The sequence below is a fragment of the Coturnix japonica genome, chromosome 1 (genome assembly GCF_001577835.2).
Source record: "Coturnix japonica isolate 7356 chromosome 1, Coturnix japonica 2.1, whole genome shotgun sequence".
In the NCBI taxonomy this organism is placed as follows: Eukaryota; Metazoa; Chordata; class Aves; order Galliformes; family Phasianidae; genus Coturnix; species Coturnix japonica.
In genome coordinates, this window is record NC_029516.1 from 40094870 (window position 1) to 40117488 (window position 22619).

At 38.1% G+C, this 22619-nt stretch overlaps 1 protein-coding gene across 1 annotated transcript in view; it reads right to left on the minus strand.

The window, feature by feature from the left end:
* DCN (decorin) overlaps positions 1–20505 on the minus strand; it is a 37234-nt gene extending 16729 nt beyond the window's left edge. The window contains 2 exon segments of the mRNA NM_001323188.1: positions 16046–16275; positions 20376–20505. Coding sequence (NP_001310117.1) covers positions 16046–16247 — 202 coding nt within the window. The 5' untranslated portion in view covers positions 16248–16275; positions 20376–20505.
* Positions 20506–22619: the final 2114 nt, after the last annotated feature.

Here is a 22619-nt window from a genome sequence, read left to right on the forward strand (position 1 = left end):
AGTAGTTGACACATCCCACTGCTGTCTGTAACTGATGTTCAATGCTTGGCAAAATCTGGAAACAAGCCTTCTTGAATTTACTTATGAGTGTAGGATATCTCAACTTTTGAAGAGGTTGCTTCCTAGATTTAAGTGATAAGTAAGTCTGTTCAGAACATATTCTATTGTCCTGATGTTGTAAAAAGTTGTTTTTTGAATTTAAAGAAATCCTAACCACTCTTCCAATCTTTTTTTTTTTTTCTTTTTTTCCCCATCCATAAGTTCTCAAGTATTAACTAATGAAGTATAAAAATATATGGGTTAAATATTTAGTAAAACTGACTATAATGTAGGTTAACCTGTCTGAATCATGTCATAACAAGAAGTTTTTAAAAGAATCTTCCAGCCTAGAGTGAATGAGTAAAAGTATATACTGCATATAAAATGACAAAAGTCATATCTCCTACTATTTACCTTACTGATTTTCAACACATGAATAGATTACAGAGCCTAGGGTTCTTCATATTCCTAAAATAATGTTTTCTCATTTAGAGACGAAGTTCAATTTTTCTGAAGGCAAAACTCTCATTACTTTCAGAAGTGTAGCTCCAAATATACACAAATGTAATACCATATAATTTGCATGTTGTTTCTGGAAAGTTTATGTCCTCAGCAGACAACACTGATGTCAGCAACTAAAAATTCTCTCCCAAAAAGCACTGTTTGTTTAAGATCATGATTGCTGTGAAAAGTTTCTAGTCTAGTAACATACAAATGCAAAAAATTACTGAATACAAATATTACAAATATTACAAAGTAATATTAGCATGTTCTAGCTGTCAATGCATTCATATTATAAACACTGGCATTTGTAATTTAAGTGCTTGTGGCAGAAACTGGGGTACACGAGAGTTGCACAGCTGTTCATTATTGGATGTCCTTGGAACATGCCTCGTAAGAATACTTGGATTGCCATGAAAGGGTTGATTTGCTGAAGACTAAGCTTCAAATTAAATTTCCAGCTGTACATTTCAAGCTTCACGTGGCCAATTCTACACACTGAAGCATTTTCTGTGAATAAGGTAGAACTAATAATTTCACAGAGCTCAGAAGTTAAACTGTGTTTCATATTATAACAATAAAACAGCTATAATCAAATAGCCTTTAGTGAAAACTGATTTTATGAAAGCTTTCTATTTTGTATTAAAAACTAGGATGTATGTAGCTCCATATACAAAGAATATAACTTCTATCCCTTAAAATATGAACTTGTTTCATTACCTTACATTCATACATACACATATTCTGTTATTTATTTCCTGAAAACATTTTTTAAAATTGTTCAGAAAACAGTTCTAGATGTGACATTTGGTTTTTCCTTGTCTTGTCTGAGTTTTGAATATGGGAGAGCAGAGTGTCATGCACTGTGCAGAGGAACACAGGATGCATCTCTGGTGCCATGTTATATTAGTTTTAAGTAGTATGGTACACCCACCAACTGACAGCCACATAAAATGGATCTCAACAGTGAAATAAAAGTTTGTAAATATGTGGATCTGGACACCAACTTATAAATTCAGCAGCTAAATAATTCAGGATTAAATTGTGTTTGACTTGTGGACAGGATCCAAATGTTTTGGCACTTGTCACTTCTACATGAGCTTTCAAGTCTACAGAGACAGATAGATATCCAGATAGGTACTTGTAGGAGTTAACACATAGAATTACCTTTGCCCAGGGAGAATTTTTTATTCTTCTGGATGGAAGACAAAGAAGTTAAGAGGTTAACTGTGGGCTGTAATTATTACTTGTTTCTGAGAAACACACATGATGTCCATATACTTCTGGAAACAAGTTTTAGTGTGACTCTAAGTCCACCTACAATTGCCTCTCAGTGAAATTTATGTAGTACCAAGCAAAAGGGGGATGAGTACAGGAAAATGCCAACTGAGTCACTTCCTGAATTATTTTAAAACCAGTTCACACAAGTATTCCAGCTCTTAGTTTTATTTTTTAATAAATATATATATATGTACTTAAGCTTGCTTCTTAAAAATCTACATGACAGCCCTACATAGCAGTCTGACTTTTTATGCAAATAATCAGTACTATACAGCTTGGCAATTTGGAAATGTTTCAGTTCTCTGGCTTCTAAGATTAACTTAAAATTGAGTAAAGATTTAGATTTTCCTGCCTCTCCTACTGTCTGTTAAACTGTTAAATGTATGGCTTTATTTATTTTCATCAAATAAAAGTGAATCAGTTATTGTTTAAGCTTATAACTGTATTTCAAAAATTCACAAATAAGCAAAAATGGTACAGCCCCACCCTTCCAAAGTGCTTGCTTTTGCTGAAATCAAGATCCTACGGATTCTCAAAACATATGGAACCTAACAAACCAGTCTGTGTTTCTTTAGTCAGACAATTATTGTCATTGGCATTAAAGCAGTGCTTCAGGAGAAAACACGTCTTCCTCTTGGAAGCTAAAAGTCTTATCAATTCCAATTATCAACTGCAAATTGGACCAGATTAGTATCATTCTTTGCAGATTTCAATAAAGTAGATTTTTTCTTCATCTCTACCTCATCAACCTATGAGCACTCAGTGATTCTCATCAGTATACATACTTATAATGTATTTATCATAGAATCATGCTATCATATAGAGGCCTGGGTTGAAAAGGACAACAATGATCATCCAGTTTCAACTCCCTGCTATGTGCAGGGTCGCCAGCCACCAAACCAGGTTACCTAGAGCCACATCCAGCCTCACCTTGAATGACAGGGCATCCACAACCTCCTTGGGCAACCTGTTCCAGTGTGTCACCACCATCTGTATGAAAAACTTCCTCCTAATATCTAACCTAAACCTCCTCTGTCTCAGTTTAAAACCATTCCTCCTTGTCCTATCACTATCCACCACTGTAAAAAGTCATTTCCACTTCTATTTATATTCTCCCTTCAAATACTAGAAGGCCACAATGAGGTCTTCCCGGAGCCTTCTCTTTTCCAAGCGAAACAATGCCAGTTCCCTCAACTTTTCTTCATAGGAGAAGAAGCCCTCTGATCATCTTAGTGGCCCTCCTCTGCACCCATTCCAAGAGCTCTGCATCTTTCTTGTGCTGGGGTCTCCAGGCCTGGATGCAGTAGTCAGTAGGAGGGGGACAATCACCTCCTACTCCCTTCTGGACACTCCTTTTCAATGCAGTCCAGAACACAGTTGGCCTTCTGGGCTGCAAGCGCACACTGCTGGCTCATGTCCAGTTATATTTATGTATATATGTATATCAATATCTATTTGATAATATTTCCAGAACAGAATATGCCAGAAGACTGTAAGAAGAAAAGAAGTATGTTGCTAAGCTTGAAATACTTCCTTTTGATAGTCAGTATCAGTTGCACTTTTATTTTCCCTGGAAGAAGCTTTCCTAACTTATTCTTGCTCTAGTCAGTATATCACAGATGCTTGGAATAACTAATACGATCAAATGCATCAGAGGGATGGCTAGCAGAGGTGGATGATCAGCAGATTTCAATCACACAAGACAACAAGGACCCACACTCACTTTTAGAAGTGTAGTGAAGGAAAGGGTCAACTACAACCATATAGAAGATGTTCAGTGGAGAGCATTTCTCAGGTCCAGGAACCCCTCTTTAGTGAGAGGATTGAGAAATCAGGCTTGTCTCAATGAGATTCTGTCTATCTGATATGTAGTGCTTTGTCATGATTCCTTAAGTATATTAGATTTGCGCAATTATAATGCTTGCCTGATTGTTTGTGCTTCACCACCTGGAGAAGACACAGGTCCCATGGGTCTGGAGATTTGTGAAACCAGAAACTAGGCAGAAACTAGCCAAGCTAATGACACAGACTAAGGCTGGTATAACTCAGCATTTACTGAGTCCCAGAGAGAGCATTGGGCAGTGGACAGTCATCTCCAGCATGGTGATACACCAGCCCAACTCACATATGCTGCCATTTAACTGGCTAAGCAGGTGTAGGAGATGTATCAGGGATTTGGGAATATTCTGAGGACTAAGGGAGATTAGGGATTTCAGTATACAAGGCAAACTTCATTACTTTTGCAGCACAGGGAATTACACACTCAGCTTCAGGAGCTGCGATCAAGCAGTTGTGGAATTGTTTAACCCCCAAAATGACAGGGATGGCTTTTGAACCCCACTCGCTCTGAAGGGGATTCAGTTTGCTCCTCCTATTTCTCAGAAGTGAGAGTCTGCAGCTTGGCATGGAGCCAAATTTCTGCTGAAGCCATACAGCTCTACAGAAAAGGAATGCAAGATTTATGAGGCTAGTGAGAGAAACGAAGCAAATGGGAGTCTGAGTCTGTAGCCCAGAGATGAGGACACTTCCTTGGGAACTGCGTCTTTGTAGTGCTGAGACCACATAGTCAAAATAACAAAAAGAGAACTGTGCTTACTACAAACTACTTAATGCAGCAGTTTGCTATGTTTTTGGGTTTTTTTTCTTTCTTTTTTTTTCTTTTTTTTTCTTTTTCCCCCCATGTTCTCCTCTCCATTTTACAACAACTGAGGATGGGGCTCATTCCGCTGGAAAATCCTTCCCTTCCCCAGCTGGGAGAAGGGGTCAAAAGGCAGAAGGAGATCTGAACTCTGCAGCTCAGATACATGTGTTATTACATCCCAACACTCACGATTATTATCATAGGGGCCATAAAATAGGGGTCTTTTCAAGTCTGCTTCAGTTTCCACTAACAGCTGCTGCCAGCTGAGGAATTTGGCCAGAGCTACGTGTAATTCCCAGCCGTGGTCATCAGTGGCTGCTCTCCCAGCAGAGGAGGCCTCTCTGGCAGCTGACTGTGCTTCCTCTGCTGCACGCTCTCCCTGCTCCAAGCCAGGCTCTGCCTCGTCCCACAGCAGGCAGCACCCCTCATTCCCTGCCTCCCTCCCTCTCTGGGGTGAATGCCCTTGGTGGTGCCCTGCATGTATTCTGGGATGCATGGGGTGAATGGCAAGCTTATGGGTTCAGCAGTCTTGGCCGTGGAAAATAACAGGACGTAGAAAAGTTCACTGAAGCTTTCCCAGGCTTTGTACTTGAGTATTTACTGGAAATATGTTCTCTATTGTGTAGGATTTGAAAATAAGATTAATTTCATAATTTGCATCCTACCAGCCAGAAAAATAAGAAACAAATGCCTTTCTTTGCTGAGAAGTATCCCCAGACTCCTTCTCTCTCCCACTTTCAAAGTAAAAGTCTGTTCCCCACTTTTCTCATTCCCTATGAAATAATCAGTACTAATGACTACTTTATTAATTAAAAAAAAAAAAAATCAGAAAAAGTGGAGTACTGTTTTTCTCGTGTGATTGTTCTAAAAAGGAGTGTCCACTGGAATACTTGAAACTTAAAATGCATCTTCTTAAAAGGGACTTATAACCTTTTTCAGATGCTTTTCCTGCTTTCAGTCCATACAATTCATGATCCATTATGATCCATTTGGGGCTTGTTTTCTTCACAGATTATTTCTGTATACCTCTGACCCTTCCCTTATGAAAGAATGAGAAAATGAAACCCATCCCCTGCTGGGAAGGCCTCTCACAGTAGATCTACAGATATACCACTACCCTGTATTTATTTATTTTTTTCTCCCAAAAAACATTTCACAAAATAACAGAATCATGACAATTTATAACACTACTTCCCAGAATAAAATGAAGAACACAAAAAAAAAGTAATAAAATCACACTGTGATCAACTGCTCAATTATCTCTTATGATAGTACTAACAATTGAAAAAGTCACAGCAAAGGTTTTAAAATGAGTGCAAAGCTTATCTGCTTGCTTCCATTTCCACCCACTGTATGTATTGAACACAAATTTCAGAGTATAAAGGATATTGCAAGCTACAGTTGTTATAAATCATTTTTCTGTGTTAGTCACATTTCTGGTACAGATAGATTCAGTCTCCTGTCTCCAAACTAATACTGAGAGGTAATGATGTATCCTTAATACTCAAAATCAAGCAAATTCCTTTTCTGTGTTCTTTCTAACTGACTGTTAAATTCAAAGGTCTGGAAGATGTACACCTTATCAAGAAGCAGAGATTTATCTTAGAAAGGCAGAAAAGTATTTTGAAAAAAAAAAAAAAATCATGAGCCTTCAGGGCTGAAGACATTACGTAAAACAATCAACTATCGTGAGATTTCTGAAGTAACTGCTAGAATTGCCAACATGACATTACTGTCATGGTTACTGACATAAAACATCCCATCAGAGAACAGCAATAGCCCTGTGTGATTTGTGTAATCTGCTAGCACATTGTGCATTGTGTCTTTAATCACTGTGGATATAATGCAGATGCACTACCCATGACTACTCATGCATTGATGTGAAATATGTACTTCTTGCATGTCTTTAGAGTACTCAGAAGAGACCATTTCAATGACTGGGAAAACTGAAAGCTATCTAACACTAAATTTTTAACAACCCTTTGGAGTAAGGATGTTTTCCTGATTCATGGTTCTATCAGCAGGCAATAGATACTAATCTAAGGATACCACTCTAAATCCTTGCTTTAGAATTTAACAGAATTAGCACTAACATAAAAAGGCAGCAATAAAGAGCAGTTTGGGGAGATCTCTTCAACTTTCCAGTAAACTTACACCTTTCTTCCCTGACCACATGGCTATTGCACAGTCCTAGTTTTATAATGACCTGCTGCCACTATACAGACATGGCTAGCTCTGTTCCCTTCTCTTTCTCATTTGTACTTCCCATTGGTAAAGAATTAGTTTGATCTCCTCAGTTTGAAGGCATGTAAATCCTAATTGAGCTTATGGAAATAAACTGCATCATAGTCCTATTTGGCTAATTCAGTTTTGTCTTTGTTCATACATGTCTTATACAAAGATATTCAGTGAGGGTTTTTTTTGAGAGAGTGGATGTTGCACAAGTACAAACAACATTCTTCCATGTTAACCTTAAATAGGAATTCACTGAGAGCCAGGTTAGCTTCTGAGGCTCTCATTGGAGTGGTATAAGGCAAAACATTTATTGGAAAATGAACTTCTGGAGTTTGTGATTAGCTGTGTTCAAAGTGAAAATTCTCCAGCACAGAAACTGAGGTTATCCTGGGCTTTCGCATGTTAGATGATGTAAACAATGAAGAAGAAGCTGGTTCTAGGATGACCTCTTGCACATTTCTATTGTGATGATGATATACTGCAGGACGAGGCTGCAAAGTCATTCATATTTGTGTAACTTAAATACTGTAGCATTTATATAAATAACCTGCCCATTTACCTTGCCACTAACTACATAACGCTGACAAGAAATGAGATGGTGAGAAGTGGTTTCTGGTTTTCACAGCATTGCATATTTATTGCATTCTTTTTCAGAGTAAAATAAGAACTGCAAACATCTTCTCCTCATCAGTTTTTTGTTGTTGTTTGTTTGTTTGTTTGTTGTTTTGTGTTTGTTTGGTTTTTTTTGTAGCAAATCAAAGTAATCAGTAGCAAAAGGCTGATAGAGGATGCACTCCTGGGTGTCCTCACTTAAAAGCATGCAAAGAGACTGCACAAAGAATATTTACATATCGCTTTTCACCTTTTTCTTTCTTTATAGAATGCCTTAGTCAGTAGTTTTGACTGCATAGCAAATGCAACCCTATTGATAACAGGACATAGACCTGGTGAACACTGTTAAGTCCCGTGAGTTGTACAAAAGCACCCAAAGCACAAAACGCACAAGTATTCCCTCATCACAACCCCTTGCAAGTACGGTCTTTGGTCTCAAAAGTCTCTGTGTTCACTGTTTCCATCTCTTTCCTTGATGAGAAGCCAATAAGAAATTTCCACTCCACCTATCTGTTTTCTTTTCCTAGTGTAAAGTACAAAAATGCTTTGCAGGAATAAACTATAAAATGTAATACAACTGGACAGAACTTGAATTCTAACATCTGCTAATACTTTTTGTCAGAACGAACACTAAGAGCAGGAGAAATAAGTTAAAAAGAACGTATGAGAAATTAAAAAGCATATACTTGTAGACTTAAACTTCAAGAAAAGACTGAAACCTTAAGAAAAACAACTTTTATTCCTGTAGCCACATGACAGATCCAGGATATGGACAAAGTAATACACATACTACTGAGTCCAAAGTTAATAAGGAAGGGTTAGAAATGTCAAAGCTTGGTTAGAAAGAGGTGTTTTGAAGACTTGTTTAAAAACAGGAACTTTTCTAAATACCACAGCAGTTGGGCATTGTAAAAGTGGTTTTCCTGAGAATGGCATTTTCTTACTATTATCGTTGGTGGCTTCAAGTAGGACACAAACTCCTAGATCACATTCCTATTTGCACAGTGAACACTGGAAAGGAACTTTTGGAGTCCTTAGGTCCTCCTAGGACATGGCAGAGAGTCTTTAGCAGGTGAACAGCACAGGCATCATTAAGTTGAAAATAAGAATAGTTCCTAAATAGTTATATGTGTTACCAAACACTACATCCAATGGAGATGTTAAGAATTTAATACATATAATATAGATTTCAATAGCATTAGTGTATATCATTAATGATTTTTAGTACATTTCAAGTGCTTCAATCACCTGCTATGTTTTGCAGTGTCACAACAATTGATTCATGCATCCATCTATTAGTTATTTATTTGAAGACAGGGATATTTTAGAAACCAGCCCTAGTCATATTCTGATGCAGAAAACAGTCACTTCTCATACCGCTTGTATTTGGCACTCAAGATTACCATGCCCTCTACTAGGCTATATTAAAGTATGTTCCCTAGTCTAAACCAAGCAAACAAATGTAAGATTGTCCAAAAAAAGCCTCACCAAAACAACAGTCAACCAAGCAAACAAACCCCAAGGCACAGATGAGTGGTAACTGTTACCTTGGAGCAGGCAATGAAAAAATAAAGCATATAATTAGAATGGTCTAACTTTCACCCAGAATCATGTCCCTCAACTGGAACTGGAACATCAGCAATTCAGGTTGTAAAACTAGTGGCAATGCAACAAGGCTGCTTATTGCTCTTGCACAGGAGAAACCTAACCATAGTTTATTAATACAGAAAATCCTACATCTAGCCAGTTTTGTTTTTGTTTTGTTTGTTTTATTGAAAACTTCTCAAGATGGTGTTCTAAATATTTTATTCTTAATTTTTTTTTTCAAGATTTACTGAGTATAGGGCTTTCTTTTTGCTTTCTTTGACTTCCAAGGAATATAATAATAACAATAACAACAATAACAACAACAACAACAACAACAACAATAATAATAATAATAATAATGCTGTTAACCTGTGTGGACTTCTTCAATCTTTAATTTCATCACACATTTCTTCATTAATTTGAAAATTAGTTGTATACCCTCAAGTGACCACTGAGGCCTTCTAACAGTAGTCTAATAGTCTAATTCTCCAGGAAGGATTCCTACTTTCAGTCAGTACTGTCCACCTTAGGTTGGAAGAACTGCCCCATGCCCTATGACTGTGAAAGGAGAACAGATGACTCTTAGGTAATGAACATAACCTGAAATCACTTCTATATCTTAACTGTAATTCTTCAGATTTTTATTGATCCCAGTACTTGCTAGATATGGATTTAGGAAATTTCCTCAGAGTTTCAGCTTTTGTTAAACAGAAAAGGAATAAATCTTCAGCCCTTATTTTTGGAAGAAAGACAATAATGAAATATGGAATAACGTAGCCTAAAGTTTCATCAATTAAAATGTCAATTAACAAAAGATTTGTTTAAAAAGTGTATTTTTAAATATCTTGTTATTTATGGATTCATGATATTTCTTACTGCACTTTCAGAAACTCACTGGATTTTGAGCTAAACATTTAGCATTAAGAATTATGTTTTTGAAAAGATGATAAAGATTCAAATAATACCAAGGAGTAACTCTATCTGTTTTCTGGAACTCATAAAATGATTGGGATGGATCACCAATAAGGTAAGTATTATTTTCTCTAAGAGCATTTAGTGTTGACTATGGAAGTTCAAATCAAAGTATGTCTCAAAGGAGTTAATTTCCTTAAAAAAGAGAGATGAGGATCCCAAGAATGAAGTGAAAAACACATGAAGATCAGAAAACCAGTGCTCAGATGCTTCTGGAATATTTTACACAAGGAGATAAATTTCCTTCTGTCAACAAATAAATTAGCTGTAGACACGTTGACACATTATGAGCCATCATTTAATACTTGGTAAATTCAGATAAACTGACTCATGTTACTGGATCCCTGGAATAATGCTTTACACATCTGTGAGCTTTTCTCCTGCTGATCTCAAAGTACTCTTCAGATAGACAATCCAGCACCCATACTGAGCTTTAATACACCCTTCTTTACAGCTAGAGAAAAATTGCCTTTCTGGGCTATGACTAGGGATCCCATTTAAGATATAATACTGCTTCAACTTTAATTACTGACATTCATCTCTCCTGCACCTTTTGGAGACCACAAAGCCTGCATGGATTCTCACAACAAGAAAGCTGGAGGAACCCTCAACCTGTTGAAGTCTCTGAGAAAGGCAATGTTACTGCATTCTGCAGAACACTTACACTGATCACTTCCTAAGGGGCTGTCAGACTCATCTGAAGGTCAAGTAAAGCTCTGTCCACTGTCACTGAACATGCTTAGGGAGCATTCTGCATCTGCCACAGGGCTGAATAAATACACATCCTCCTGCCTAGTAGGGCTCTCTGAGAGCAACCTTTGCTTGAGACACTCTTTGGAAATATAGGACTTCAACTGAATTGTTAAGCCTTGCTAGGGCTTTCATGAGGCATATTTGCTCAACTACAATATCTTCCCTACCATTATTATTTTGCAGCATAGCAAGTTTCGTCTGACTAGCTGTACTGGTCACTCTGCAGTGTATGTGAATAAGAAAGTCAGTAACCTCTATGGAAAATCTAGCTATGGCACAGTAATGTCTTCACCAAAGCATGATTAAAAAGTGAACCTACAACTTCCTTTTAGCAACAGGATGGAAATTCAGAAAAGGCAGCACGTTAATAAAAGTATCACAAAGATCCTTGAGCCTGATGCACAAAGGTAATTAATCTCATATAAGGCAGGCACACTGGGTCCTGTTCTCAATATGTCAGTAACTGCACCTCTGAGAGAATTCTTCTTCAGGGTGTGAGAAGACAGTGCTCTCCTTCCTGCTAGTTCAGCTTTTGGCTTGGAGGCAAAATAAATTAATTCAGAGGTATGTGCCTGGGAAGATTTGACTGAAGCTTGAAAATACAAGAATGAGAAAATTCAGCTGACACTAGTGAAACTGGACCACCAGGCCTCTTTTTTTTCAGAGTTTGGATTCTTTTTCTTATTATTATATATTTTTTTAATATTCCCTTCCAATCCTCATGAGAAGAGGCAACTGGACAAAAAAACATAACCATCAAAGGAACAAACCTGAACTCTGGATCCTGGTTGTGATAGATCTGCTGTTTTTTGGTTTTTGTTTTGTTTTGTTTTGTTTTTTCGCATAAGTTTAAGTCAGGTAGTGAGTTTCTTCCTTACGCTGCAGAAGTTTAAAAATAGTAAATGCCCCTTTGAGGACCAAATGAGGTATACAGAGGAAGAGAAGGCCCACATTAGATCTCTCAGATGCCTTGCTCTGACCTGCCCTCTGCACCCAGCTGCAAGGGGCCCCTTTCTTCCAGGCCAGAGTGAGAGTGCAAGACAGGATCCAGGTTTCAGTTTTCCTCTGTGGACAGAGATTTAATTCAGTATGTTCTTAATATGTCCTTGGGGGGAGTCTTGTTATTGCCTGCAGCTTTTCTTCAATTATTACTCGTGGGACGAGATAATTAAATGTGATAATTTTAGGTGGGAGAGATAACTAATTTGGTTGGGTAGGAAATGCCTTAAGCTGTAGGGAAAGGCAAGCCAGGAGTGATTGTTTGCAGGGAGATGCAATCCTCATTGCTGGTGTTATGGCTCCAGCCTGATCACTGCACCCCCACTGACAGCCAACAAGCACACTAGGTCATCCTGGCAGCACCTTAACTCTTCCTAAAGAAATGCTGAGCTCTTAGAGCCAGCTCCTGGCTTTCCTAGAGTAATTGGATAAATCTGATCTAGATGGAGACTGAGTCACACAGAAATGGACTTGAGACTGAAAGAGTGTGGAGCAGAGGCATACTCAGTTGTCCTGTCCCTGCTCTCAGGGGCAGCCTGCATCCTGATAAGCATCTCATTTGGGCCAGGCCCAGAAGTGGCTGTTGTAACCACATGTGGTGGGGATGGATGAAACTTCAAGCTGAGGATGGAAAACTGAATGGTTATAAATTCCCTGAGCTTTGCCAGGGAAATATTACTTATTTTGCTGTGCTGTGTATTTGAACCCCTGGGAGATGTCTCTTCCTCTGTGCCCAGAGGCTGGATGTTATCAGCTCAGCTGCTTCAAAAGCGCTGTCTTCTCATTCCAGTATCTGCACTGTGTGGGCTTAAACCAAGTTGAACATGTATTTCTTATCATCTCTCTCAAAGTTATCTGGGGAACACAGAACTGGGGCTTTAATCATTTTATTCTCAAAGCTCCTTGACAGTATGGAACTTTACTAACCCAGAAGCAGCAGTATGCAGGGCAATCTTTTGGAAATCGTGTCTGTGAAGGGGAACTGAATGAATGTGGGAGCAAGTATAAAAACAAAGTGCTCCTGTGTGAATAATTCTACTTTTTAACTGAATTCAATTCTGCAGAATTGAAATAGACTGGGGAAAAGTTCCTAAAATATCTTAAATTCCAACAGTGTTATCCAGTATAACAATAATTACAGTCACCTGGGAAGACATCCTCCCCACAAGAAACTGTCCTCAAGACCAAGAAAGCTAAGCAGAGCAAGCAGATCTTGAAGGAAGCTTTCCTTAGTGCATAAGAATCCTCCATCCCAGATACAGGAAGTCAGGAAAGGAAGGCAATAGTCCATCATGGCTGAACTGGGACCTGATGGTCAAATCAGAGAGCAGGAAAAAAATGCAAAAGCAGTGGAAGTAGGGATAGGTAACCTGGGAGGAGTATAGTGATGCTGTTAGTCTGTGAAGAGATGGGGTCATGAAGACCAAGGCCCAATCAGAACTGGATTTGGCAAGGGACAAAAAAAATGAGAAAAGCTTCTACAGCTGCAACCAGAAATTGAAAGTCCAACACAGTGTACTCCCACAGGCGGGCAATACAGGCACATGGGTAACAGACAAGGACAAAGTTGAGGTAATCAACAACTTTTTAGCTCAGTCTTCACTGGCAACTGCTCTTTAAACACCCCTCAAGTGGATGGGCAAGGGGAGCAATGTCCCTCCACTGTAAGCAAAGGTCAGGTTTACAACCACCTGGGGAATCTGAACATCCATAAGTCTATGGGTCCTGGTGAAATTGACTGATGTACTGTCTAAGCCACTCTCAGTGATATTTGAAAAGTCACAGCAGCCAGATGAAGTCCCTGCTGACTGGAATAAAGTCAACGGCACATCCATTTTTAAGAAGGGTGGAAAAAACGATCCAGGAAACTAATGACCTTTCAGCATCATCTCTGTGCTGACAGAGATCATAGAGAAGATCCTCCTGGAAACTATGCTAATATATATGGAAGACAGGAAGGTGATCTGAGACAGCCAACATGGCTTGATCAAAGCCTGACCAACCTAGTGGCGTTCTATGATCATGTAACTGCTCCAGTAGACAAAGGAAGAGCTACTGATGTAATCTATTGGTACTTCAACATGGCCTTTGATATGATCCTCATAACATCCTTCTCTCCTAATTGGTAAGATATGGATCTTGTGGGTAGACTGTTCAATGGATGAGGAACTGGTTGCAAAATGATACCCAGGGAGTGGTGATCAATGGCTTAATGTATGGATGGAAATCTGTGGTCCTTAGGAATCAGTAATGGGACCAATGCTCTTTAATACCTTCATCAGTAACACTGAGAGTGGAATCTTCAGCAAGTCTGTGGATGATGCCAGGCTCTGTGGTGCAGTCAACATACTTGAGGAATGGGACAGCATCCAGAGGGACATGGACAAACTTGAGCAGTGGGCCCAGGTGAACCTCATGAGATTCAAGAAATCCAAGTGCAAGATATTGCACCTGGGTCACAGCAATCTCCATTACCAGTGCATGCCGGAGGACAAAAAGATAGAGCACCGCCCTACTGAAAAGGACTTGAAAGTACTGTTGGATTGCAAGATGGATATGTGGCCTCACAGTTCAGAAAGCCAACAGTATCCTGGACTGCACCAAAAGAAGGGTGCTCAGCAGGTGAAGGGAAGGGATCCTCCCCTTCTACTCTGCTCTGATGAGACCTCACCTGGAGTATTGAGTCCAGATGTGGAATTCTCAGCACAGGAGAAGTGTGGACCTGTTGGAGCACATCCAGAGTAGGGCCACAAAAATGATGCAAGGGATGGAACACCTCCCTATGCGGACAAGATGAGAGAACTGGGGCTGTTCAGCCTGGAGAAGAGAAAGCTCTAGGAAAACCCAATAGCAGCCTTTCAGTATTTAAAGGGTGATAGTAATAAGGAAGAAGACAGATGCTTTAGCAGGGTGTTGGTGTTCTGTGATAGGACAAGGGAAAATGGTTTCAAATTAGAAAAGGGGAGATTTTGGTTGGAAATAGGGGAAAAGCTTTTTACAGTAATGGTCAATGAAGCACTGCAACAGATGGCACAAAGAGGTGGTAGATGCCTTCTCCTTGGAGACATTCAAGACCAGGTTGAATCAGGCTCTGAGCAACCTGATCTAGATGTAGGTATCCCTGTTCACTGCAGGGGAGTTGGATGACTTCTAAATGTCTCTTTTAACTCAAACAATTCTGATTCTGTGCTTGTATGAAAATAAAAGTCTGAGATCTTCATGTATGTGGTGCAACCTCCTCTCCACTAGACACTCCATGTTTGTTACTATCTATCATCTAAATAGTGAAAAAGTGTCTTTCTTTGGAGCCATTACTGTAAAAGCTTTGTGAATGCATGGGTAGGTTAGTCTGTGCTAGTTTGTGCAACTTGGCTTGCTTTGTTCACTGGGTCTTTGCCAAACATATCTATTGCGTAATTATGTGGCTTACTTTAAAAATTCACAGAAGTTTCAAGGGACGTAACTAATGTTTTCCCCTCATTTTATAATTGTACAACACCCACCACAATGAGACCCAGGTCCTATTTGGTAGAGTTCTGTCATAACTTACAGTAATTATCAAAGATAATGCAATAACTTAGTAAAATAGAAACTCCAGAAATACATTCAAACAGCAGAGAAAATGCATTTAAAAAAAAAAAAAAAGTATATATATATATATTTATAATCATAGGGAAAACTACTTGTCTGTCCATTGAATATACTGCCTAATTTCCTTGTGAGGAAAAACAAACAAACAAACATACAAAACCTTTAATTTTCTACACTACACGTTCACCAAATAACACTGGTGCAAACCAACAGCAGTTTTGCTGGAGTCAACTTCATTACTGGTGATTTTTACATTATAAAGTCAGAATACAGTGACAGATGGCATGGCTTCACATTCTGCTGGTCTTACTGTAAAGACAAGCCCTTGTACATGTGGAAGTGAGGGAAGTTTGTGAGAAAGGTTCTCATGATTTCAGCTTGAACATTGTCTAAGAAAGATATTTAATAAGGCGCTCCAAAATGTGTTCATTGTTTTGGAGAGTTTCCAAGCTCTTTCCTTCAAAGAGCTGGTTCCAAGGTTGACTGTTCCATGATTCAGTGTTCGTTATTCCATGCTCATGTAATCCTATGGAAATAGGATGATTTCTATGTTGAGGTACTCAACAGTATGATTAAGAGTGTTGGAGTCTGGACTGTGCAATTTAAGAACTTTTAAAATGTTTCCATCCCCACATTTAACCTCACTGAATTTATTTAATACACTTTTGAAGAAACAACCTTGAAAAGCGATTTTCCCTGCAACTGAGATCTGTGGTTTTCCAAGAGCAAATGAGATGTATGTGCATAAAATATACAGAAAATATAAAAAATATTTTGTGTTCACAACTGTCCAGCCTCGCAGGCCAGACCCTATGAAGACACTCTTGGGCTTACCTAGGTCAGAGCACTGCACAACGCGAAGATGACACTGGCAGCGGAAGGGGCACACTGGCCCAAATCCAGATATGACAGGATCATCTGTTGAAGCCAAATCAGCTGACCCTTCATCCTCCAACATAAAGTCAAAGAGGCCCTTCTGGTGGAACGGCGTGGCCAAGCATACTGGCAGCAGTAGGATGAAGAGAACTAGCCTCATGGCTCAGTTCATCAACTCCAGGCAGAACCTAGGAACCACAGTAGAGGATTTAAAACAAAAGTAGCAGTTTTCCATAGCTGCATAGTTCCTACTGAAGGAGGTCCAACATATCCACAGTTGCATAACTATTCCTTTTGACAAATGAAAACTGAATGGTGAAAATAGGACAGTTATATGATAGCAGTCTGGTAACTACTTGTCAATAGCCCCCCCCACCCCCCCCTTTTTAAATTTTTTTCCAAAAGATGGTTTAAAGGCAACTCTAGATACATCTGTTTGCATATTTAGAGTAATATTTATTAGGAACAGGCAGCACTGTCAATTTTGTTATGCAAAACAGTCAACACAATAACCACATTTTCCATGTGTATGTTTTCTGCCAACAGAATAGTCTGATTTCATTAACATTTGTTTCATGGCAGTGAGTTTGTTCCCTTGGGATGAACCTGAGGTTCCCAAACTCACTGTAATGCAGTATTTTGTATCTTGAGAAATCTATTTTTTTAAGTGCCAGTTTGCTGTGTGTTTTGAATTATATCCTAGTAAAGCTGACTGAGAAAGAGTGAGATCTAGAAATGGGATGGAGAGAGAGTGAGAAAGATCTTTAGTTTTTTAAGTAAGCTATTCTTAATTCCCAGTTTAAACAACACAATAAGAAAGAACACTGTGTTGTATTACATTGGATATTCTTGGCTTTCTTTCCAAGGTTTTTGCTAGGGGATTTTACCTCATAACAATGCACTCTGAAATTCCTCTGCTTTGTACTGCTTAGACATTTGAACTGGAGCTTTCAGTATTGTCAGCACATGTTCAAATGGTACTTCAGGGCCTCATCCTGCAGATTTTCATGCACAGGAGTACCTTCACACAAGTGTGAACTGCCATTGATAATAATAACGAAAACTGCTAAGCATGTATTCTCAGGACTTAGGCCTAAAATGCATTTCAAGACACTGTATGTTGGGCTACCTCTACTGTACACTAGGGAAAAATTCCAAAACAGTTGGGTTTTTTTTCCAGACTTTGTACCAAGGCTGTACCCTACTTTCTAAAAATTACCTTCTTTTACTATTTAATTTACATGAGGAAGCTTATGTTTTGCAACCTTTCATTGGTGTATAAACAATCCACAATTAAATAAAATGAAAACTGCCTTCAAGTCATCAAATGATAGACAGTTTTCTTCCTTATTTAGGAGACTTTTCTTAAAATCAATAGCACAATTCTGATTACAGATATTGCTCTTTGTAGTGAAAGCAAAGATGTCCAATTGCTTCTTCAGGTCAATAACTGGAAGTCATTGAAATTTGCCTCTGAAATGCCTTCTCTGGGTGTTAACTGGGTTCTATCCTATCTAGAAGCTAGCTAACAGTTAAGAGGGTCACATAGCAGTTTCCAGCTCCATTTTGACTAATGGAGATTAAAAAAAACTGAGAGGGAGGAGCGGAAAACTAACATCTCCCTCACTGTATTGAAATATGTTAGATAGGACTAGATGGTTAACATGGACAGTCGGTACTAGGTGACAGCTGCATACTGAGGCCTCTCTTTCCAGAACATGCTGGTACTCTAGCACAAATGGTCAGTAGAAAAAAATGCTAGATAAATAAAAATCACAGGCCTGGAATTAGATACAATCTGTACTGTGTCTGGGCTCAATTTCCTTTACAAATTTTTACATACAGATGCCAAAAATGCAGAAATTTCTGAGGCTCAGTCACGAGAGGATGGGAAGGTGACCTTATCAATCATGCAAGTGTTATAACACCAGAGTTGACATTTCTGTCATTCACCTAGCAGAAAGACAAGCATCTAACTTCTTCAGATGTCCCAAAGACTTCCAAGTGAGTTCACATGGAGCAAAACATAGTTTTTGTTATCACTATCAGAAACATACTCAGTTTCTTAGATTGTGATATACCTTCTGTTCCAGGAGTAGACAGACATGTTACCCACTGCATGCACTGAGGGACTCTGCAGACCCCAGTGTCAGCTGGAGGGTCACAGCCTGTCACAGTCTGCCCTGTTCACACAGCCCCTCATCATGGAATCTCATGTCCTGTGGCTGGGACGGGCCATGCTCCTGGGTGTGACACTTTCCTGCATCCTCCTGTCCCAGCCCCCACCAACACGAGGGGTGTCCCATGCCCAGCATTCAGCCCTGTCATACGATACTGATAGACAAGTAAGAACATCACAGCAATGAGGTATTAATACAGGGTGGCAAGTTCTTGCCATGGTTTAACCTAATTCAAGTTCCTGGCATAATCATAGACTGTAAAATAACAGTGCAATTGATTAATTGCTTGAAACAAGAATGCAAACTTCTATTTTAATAAGCTGCCTTGTGAAAATGAGCAATAAAACACTACTCAAGTACAGAGCATTTTTAAAGATGCCCATTTCAAAATGCCCAATAAACACCAGGAAAGCTGGACACCACCCCTGGCACCGGCAATCGGTATTTTTCTAAAAAGCTTCCTCAGGTCCCTTTTGCTAAATTAAAATAATAATAATATTAATAATATTAATATTAATATTAATAAATAAAAATAAAGCTGCTTCTGAATTATCCAGTGTCACTAAAGAAGCACCACTCCCCCCTCCACCCCCTCCCCTTGAAAACCCCCTCCAGGAATGCACAGTGTGGATCTCATCCTGGAGTTATCTTACTAACACTCTCCTCCCAAGGGGCAAATAAATAAATAAATAAATAAATAACACTTTGGAAGCATCTTCACATTTATTAATACTGATAAATTTAATTTACCTAATTTTATGCCCATAGTAGACCTTTTCTTTTGGTCCCTTTTTTGACAAAACTAGAACAAATTCAGAAAAAAAGAAAATTTGTGTATAAAGGAGGAATGTATGACAACAAAGGATATCAAGAATCTAATTCAAACACGAACAGCAAACTGCAGATAATAAGGAAATAAGAGTAGACGTGTGCATGTCTTCATTCATGTTTTCCTACTGTAGGTACATATACTTCTGTTTTTTACACATTTAAATGGACAGAAAAAGTTAGATATAAAACAGTATAAAATTGTTCTAGCAAGAAGTGTTTACATTTCACTTTTGAAAAAATAAGGAAGGAAAAAAAATCTGAATTCTTAAAGGTCTGTGACAAAATATTTATGTCTGCAGACAGAACTGTTTAAGTTTGCTTTAATTATGTGTTTACAGTGAGTAAGACTTTTCCACAAACAGAGGAAACTATACCATAGAATTGGCCACATTTCAATTCAAAATAGCCCTGGAAATATGCTTCATCAGTTCACGTCACCACAGTACTGGTGGTCTTTTTGTCAGCTTGCCTTAACCTTATCTTTTAAATATTAGCCCATCCACTCTCAGAAATCCCTCAAAAATACCACAAAAGACGAGTTAAAAAACACATGCAGCTTCAAACAAAAATCTCCTACATTATATGTTTGACTTATTTTTTTTTTTTACAAGAAAGTCTAAGTATGGAAAAAGTGCAGTTGAGAGTCAAAAAGAGCTTTAAACTCTGCTAACAGGAGCTTCAAATCCAAGGATTTTCTTTCCCCCTGTTTCATTCACAGGCAGCTTCTTTAAATATAAGTTCCTCATTTGCACACTGTAACACGGCGCTTTCTAACATCACAAAGGCATACACTGATCCTGTTTAACTACATACTACATATCTTTTCCTCTGAAATCAAAGTTATACTCATTAGAGTTTGTAATAAGTACAAAGAAACCTGAAAGGAAGAAAAATATATCTCAGAGTGCAGTTTAAACGAGAAATACATGAACTCAACCCTTACACTTCTACATCATAGATTCTAAACACTGACTTGCAAACAGAGAACATGCTGCTGCAAAAGTTTACGGTACGGAAAAAGAAAGGACTATAGCAGCGCTTATACAAATCAAAACAAGAGACAGAGCAGTCAAATAAACAGTAGGAAATGTGTACAGTCCTTACGAACGCATTCTCATGTTCTCGAGAAACAAAAGTGCTGGATACAACATTCAACACTGCTAAACATTTAGTAGGATTTTTCCTTGCTTCTCTTAAAATCCATCTACTTCTTGCCGTAGACTTGCCTGAAGTTTTATTAGTGCAGCATAGTTCAGGAGAATTACCGAAAACCGTACCTTTTAATCCAGGGATTTGCAACAGGAGCTCTCAAAGCTGAGATGTAATTAAACTAAATATTCAACCCAGGCAAAGGGCTTTGCAGGTGTGGAAAGGAGGAGGGGGTAAGTTCAGCTCAGTGACTGTCACTTGGTGGAAAACCCTCCTGCTTCTATTCCATAGCACAGTTAAAAAATAAGGTTTCTCTCAATGAACACAATCCAGGCTGACACCCACATTAGATCATATGGTAATGATATGTCTCCTGTATTGTAGCCAGAAACTTTATCAGCTCTTTTGCTTTCTTTTCCTCCTTTTTTTTTTTTTTTTTCTTTCTTTTTTTTTTTTTTTTTCCATTTGCTTTATTCCTTTTTCATCTGTTTAGAATCCCAAACTGCTTGTACACTTTAAGACAGATGCTTTGCAGTAAATCATCTCACTTATTTTATTTTGGTTTCTAAAACATATATTTAGTAAAGTTTTCTTGGTTTTAACTATGTTTTTTTTTTTTTTTCTTTTTTCTGACTCATTGCTGACAAAAAAAATAAAAAGGTTGGCTGTTCTTCTGGTTTATAATAGATGTAATTCAAGGAAAGGATATAAAATTAATCTTACAGCTAGTCAAAGTGGAGATTAACATCAGAAAAAAAAACGGGGTAGCTTTAGGTAAAACTATTTATACAGATATTAACCTGCCTCTGCTTATGCTATAATCATTATCTAAGTAAACAGCATATAGTGTAATATACTCTTATTATCTTGTATAAAAAAGAGCTTTACAGATTTCTTCGAACGTCAGCATGTTTTTGATATATATGAAAATCATGTTTTTTTTACCAGCTGAATGATTCCAGCATTTGTGGTTAAAACAGCTTTATATAAACTTTGCTTTCTTTTTTTTCTTTTTTTTTTTTTTTTTTTTTTTTTGCTGCTTTCTCACCAGGACAGCAAAGCAGAGGGGAAAATTAGTTTTAACTCTATTTCTTTTTGCTTTTTTCTTTTTCTTTCTTTTTTTTTTTTTTTTTTTTTTTTTTTAAAGATCTGTGGGCGTCTTCGTTTTAAACATGAATGGAACAATGTATTTGACTCATAGACCAAATTCAAAATTTAATCAGTAATCTCTGTTTTGATCCAAATATCAGCGGAAGCTGCAATGCAATTTCTCTATTGTTGCACAATTTAAAAATTCAAGCAAACTGAAAGGGAGTAAATAGAATAATTACTATTTATTTAGTTATTCAAACAGATTGCGAACATGTGTAGCTTCCCTGTGCTGTTAACTGTCCCGTCAAAATAATGGAGGTTTATGTCTTTGTGTTTTGACTTGTATCCTTTTATTTCTGCCCCTAGGCTAGGACCAGGTGCAATTCTGAAATTAAAGCATGTAAAATGTCAAAGTTTGCTTAAAAGAAGTCTGATTTTTTAGAAACACAATGGAATCTTGACTTTTTAGCTATTATTTTTAGTTTGGTTTTAACAAGAGCCAAGAAAACAGCTATTACAATTGTTCTTCTTTGATGAAAGAAAACATAGTGGAATAATTTACTGCTTGTTTTGGTCAGATTTGCAAAACGATGCAATCACATTTAACCTTATGTTACAGCTTCTTTATATATATTTACTCTTAAAGTAAGGGTCATTTATTCCACCCTAGACCTTGAGACTACCTCTGTCTTTTTCCCCTGCTTCTCCAATGTATTCAAGACTGTTAATGATTTTTGTTGTGGCATTTTTCTACACATGATGAGGAATGTTCCAAGCTTTTATACTTACAACAAAGCCTTATCTTTGTCCAGAAGTGTCACCATGAGGCTTGCTGAAGTCTTGGCTGTATCTTAGTAATGTCAGTTATTTGAACCTTGGTCACCAGCTGCATCTGCTTGTTTAAAAAACATTTCAAAGCAAGGTTTTGATGAGGAACAGGTCAGGGTAAACTTGTTGTCAGTTTGCTTCACAAAACCCATTTATATCCTTTCCCACTAAAACTGAAATACTTTTGAACTGATATCTGTTATGGGGTTGAAAGTGGTTATATGTAAACAGCTTCGTCATCACTTTTCTTGGAGGCACTGGAGGTGATGAATGGCCACCTCTTTTTTTTTTTTTCTGTCTTTGGCATTAGAGCATTAATAAAATATAAAGAGCCAGATGGGTCCAAGTGGAGCACTTGGTGTCTCATGGGTGGACTTCAGAACTCTCCATCAGAATCAACTAGATGACTTTCTTCCTCGTATCCTATTAAGTGTCCATGTACAACATTTTTG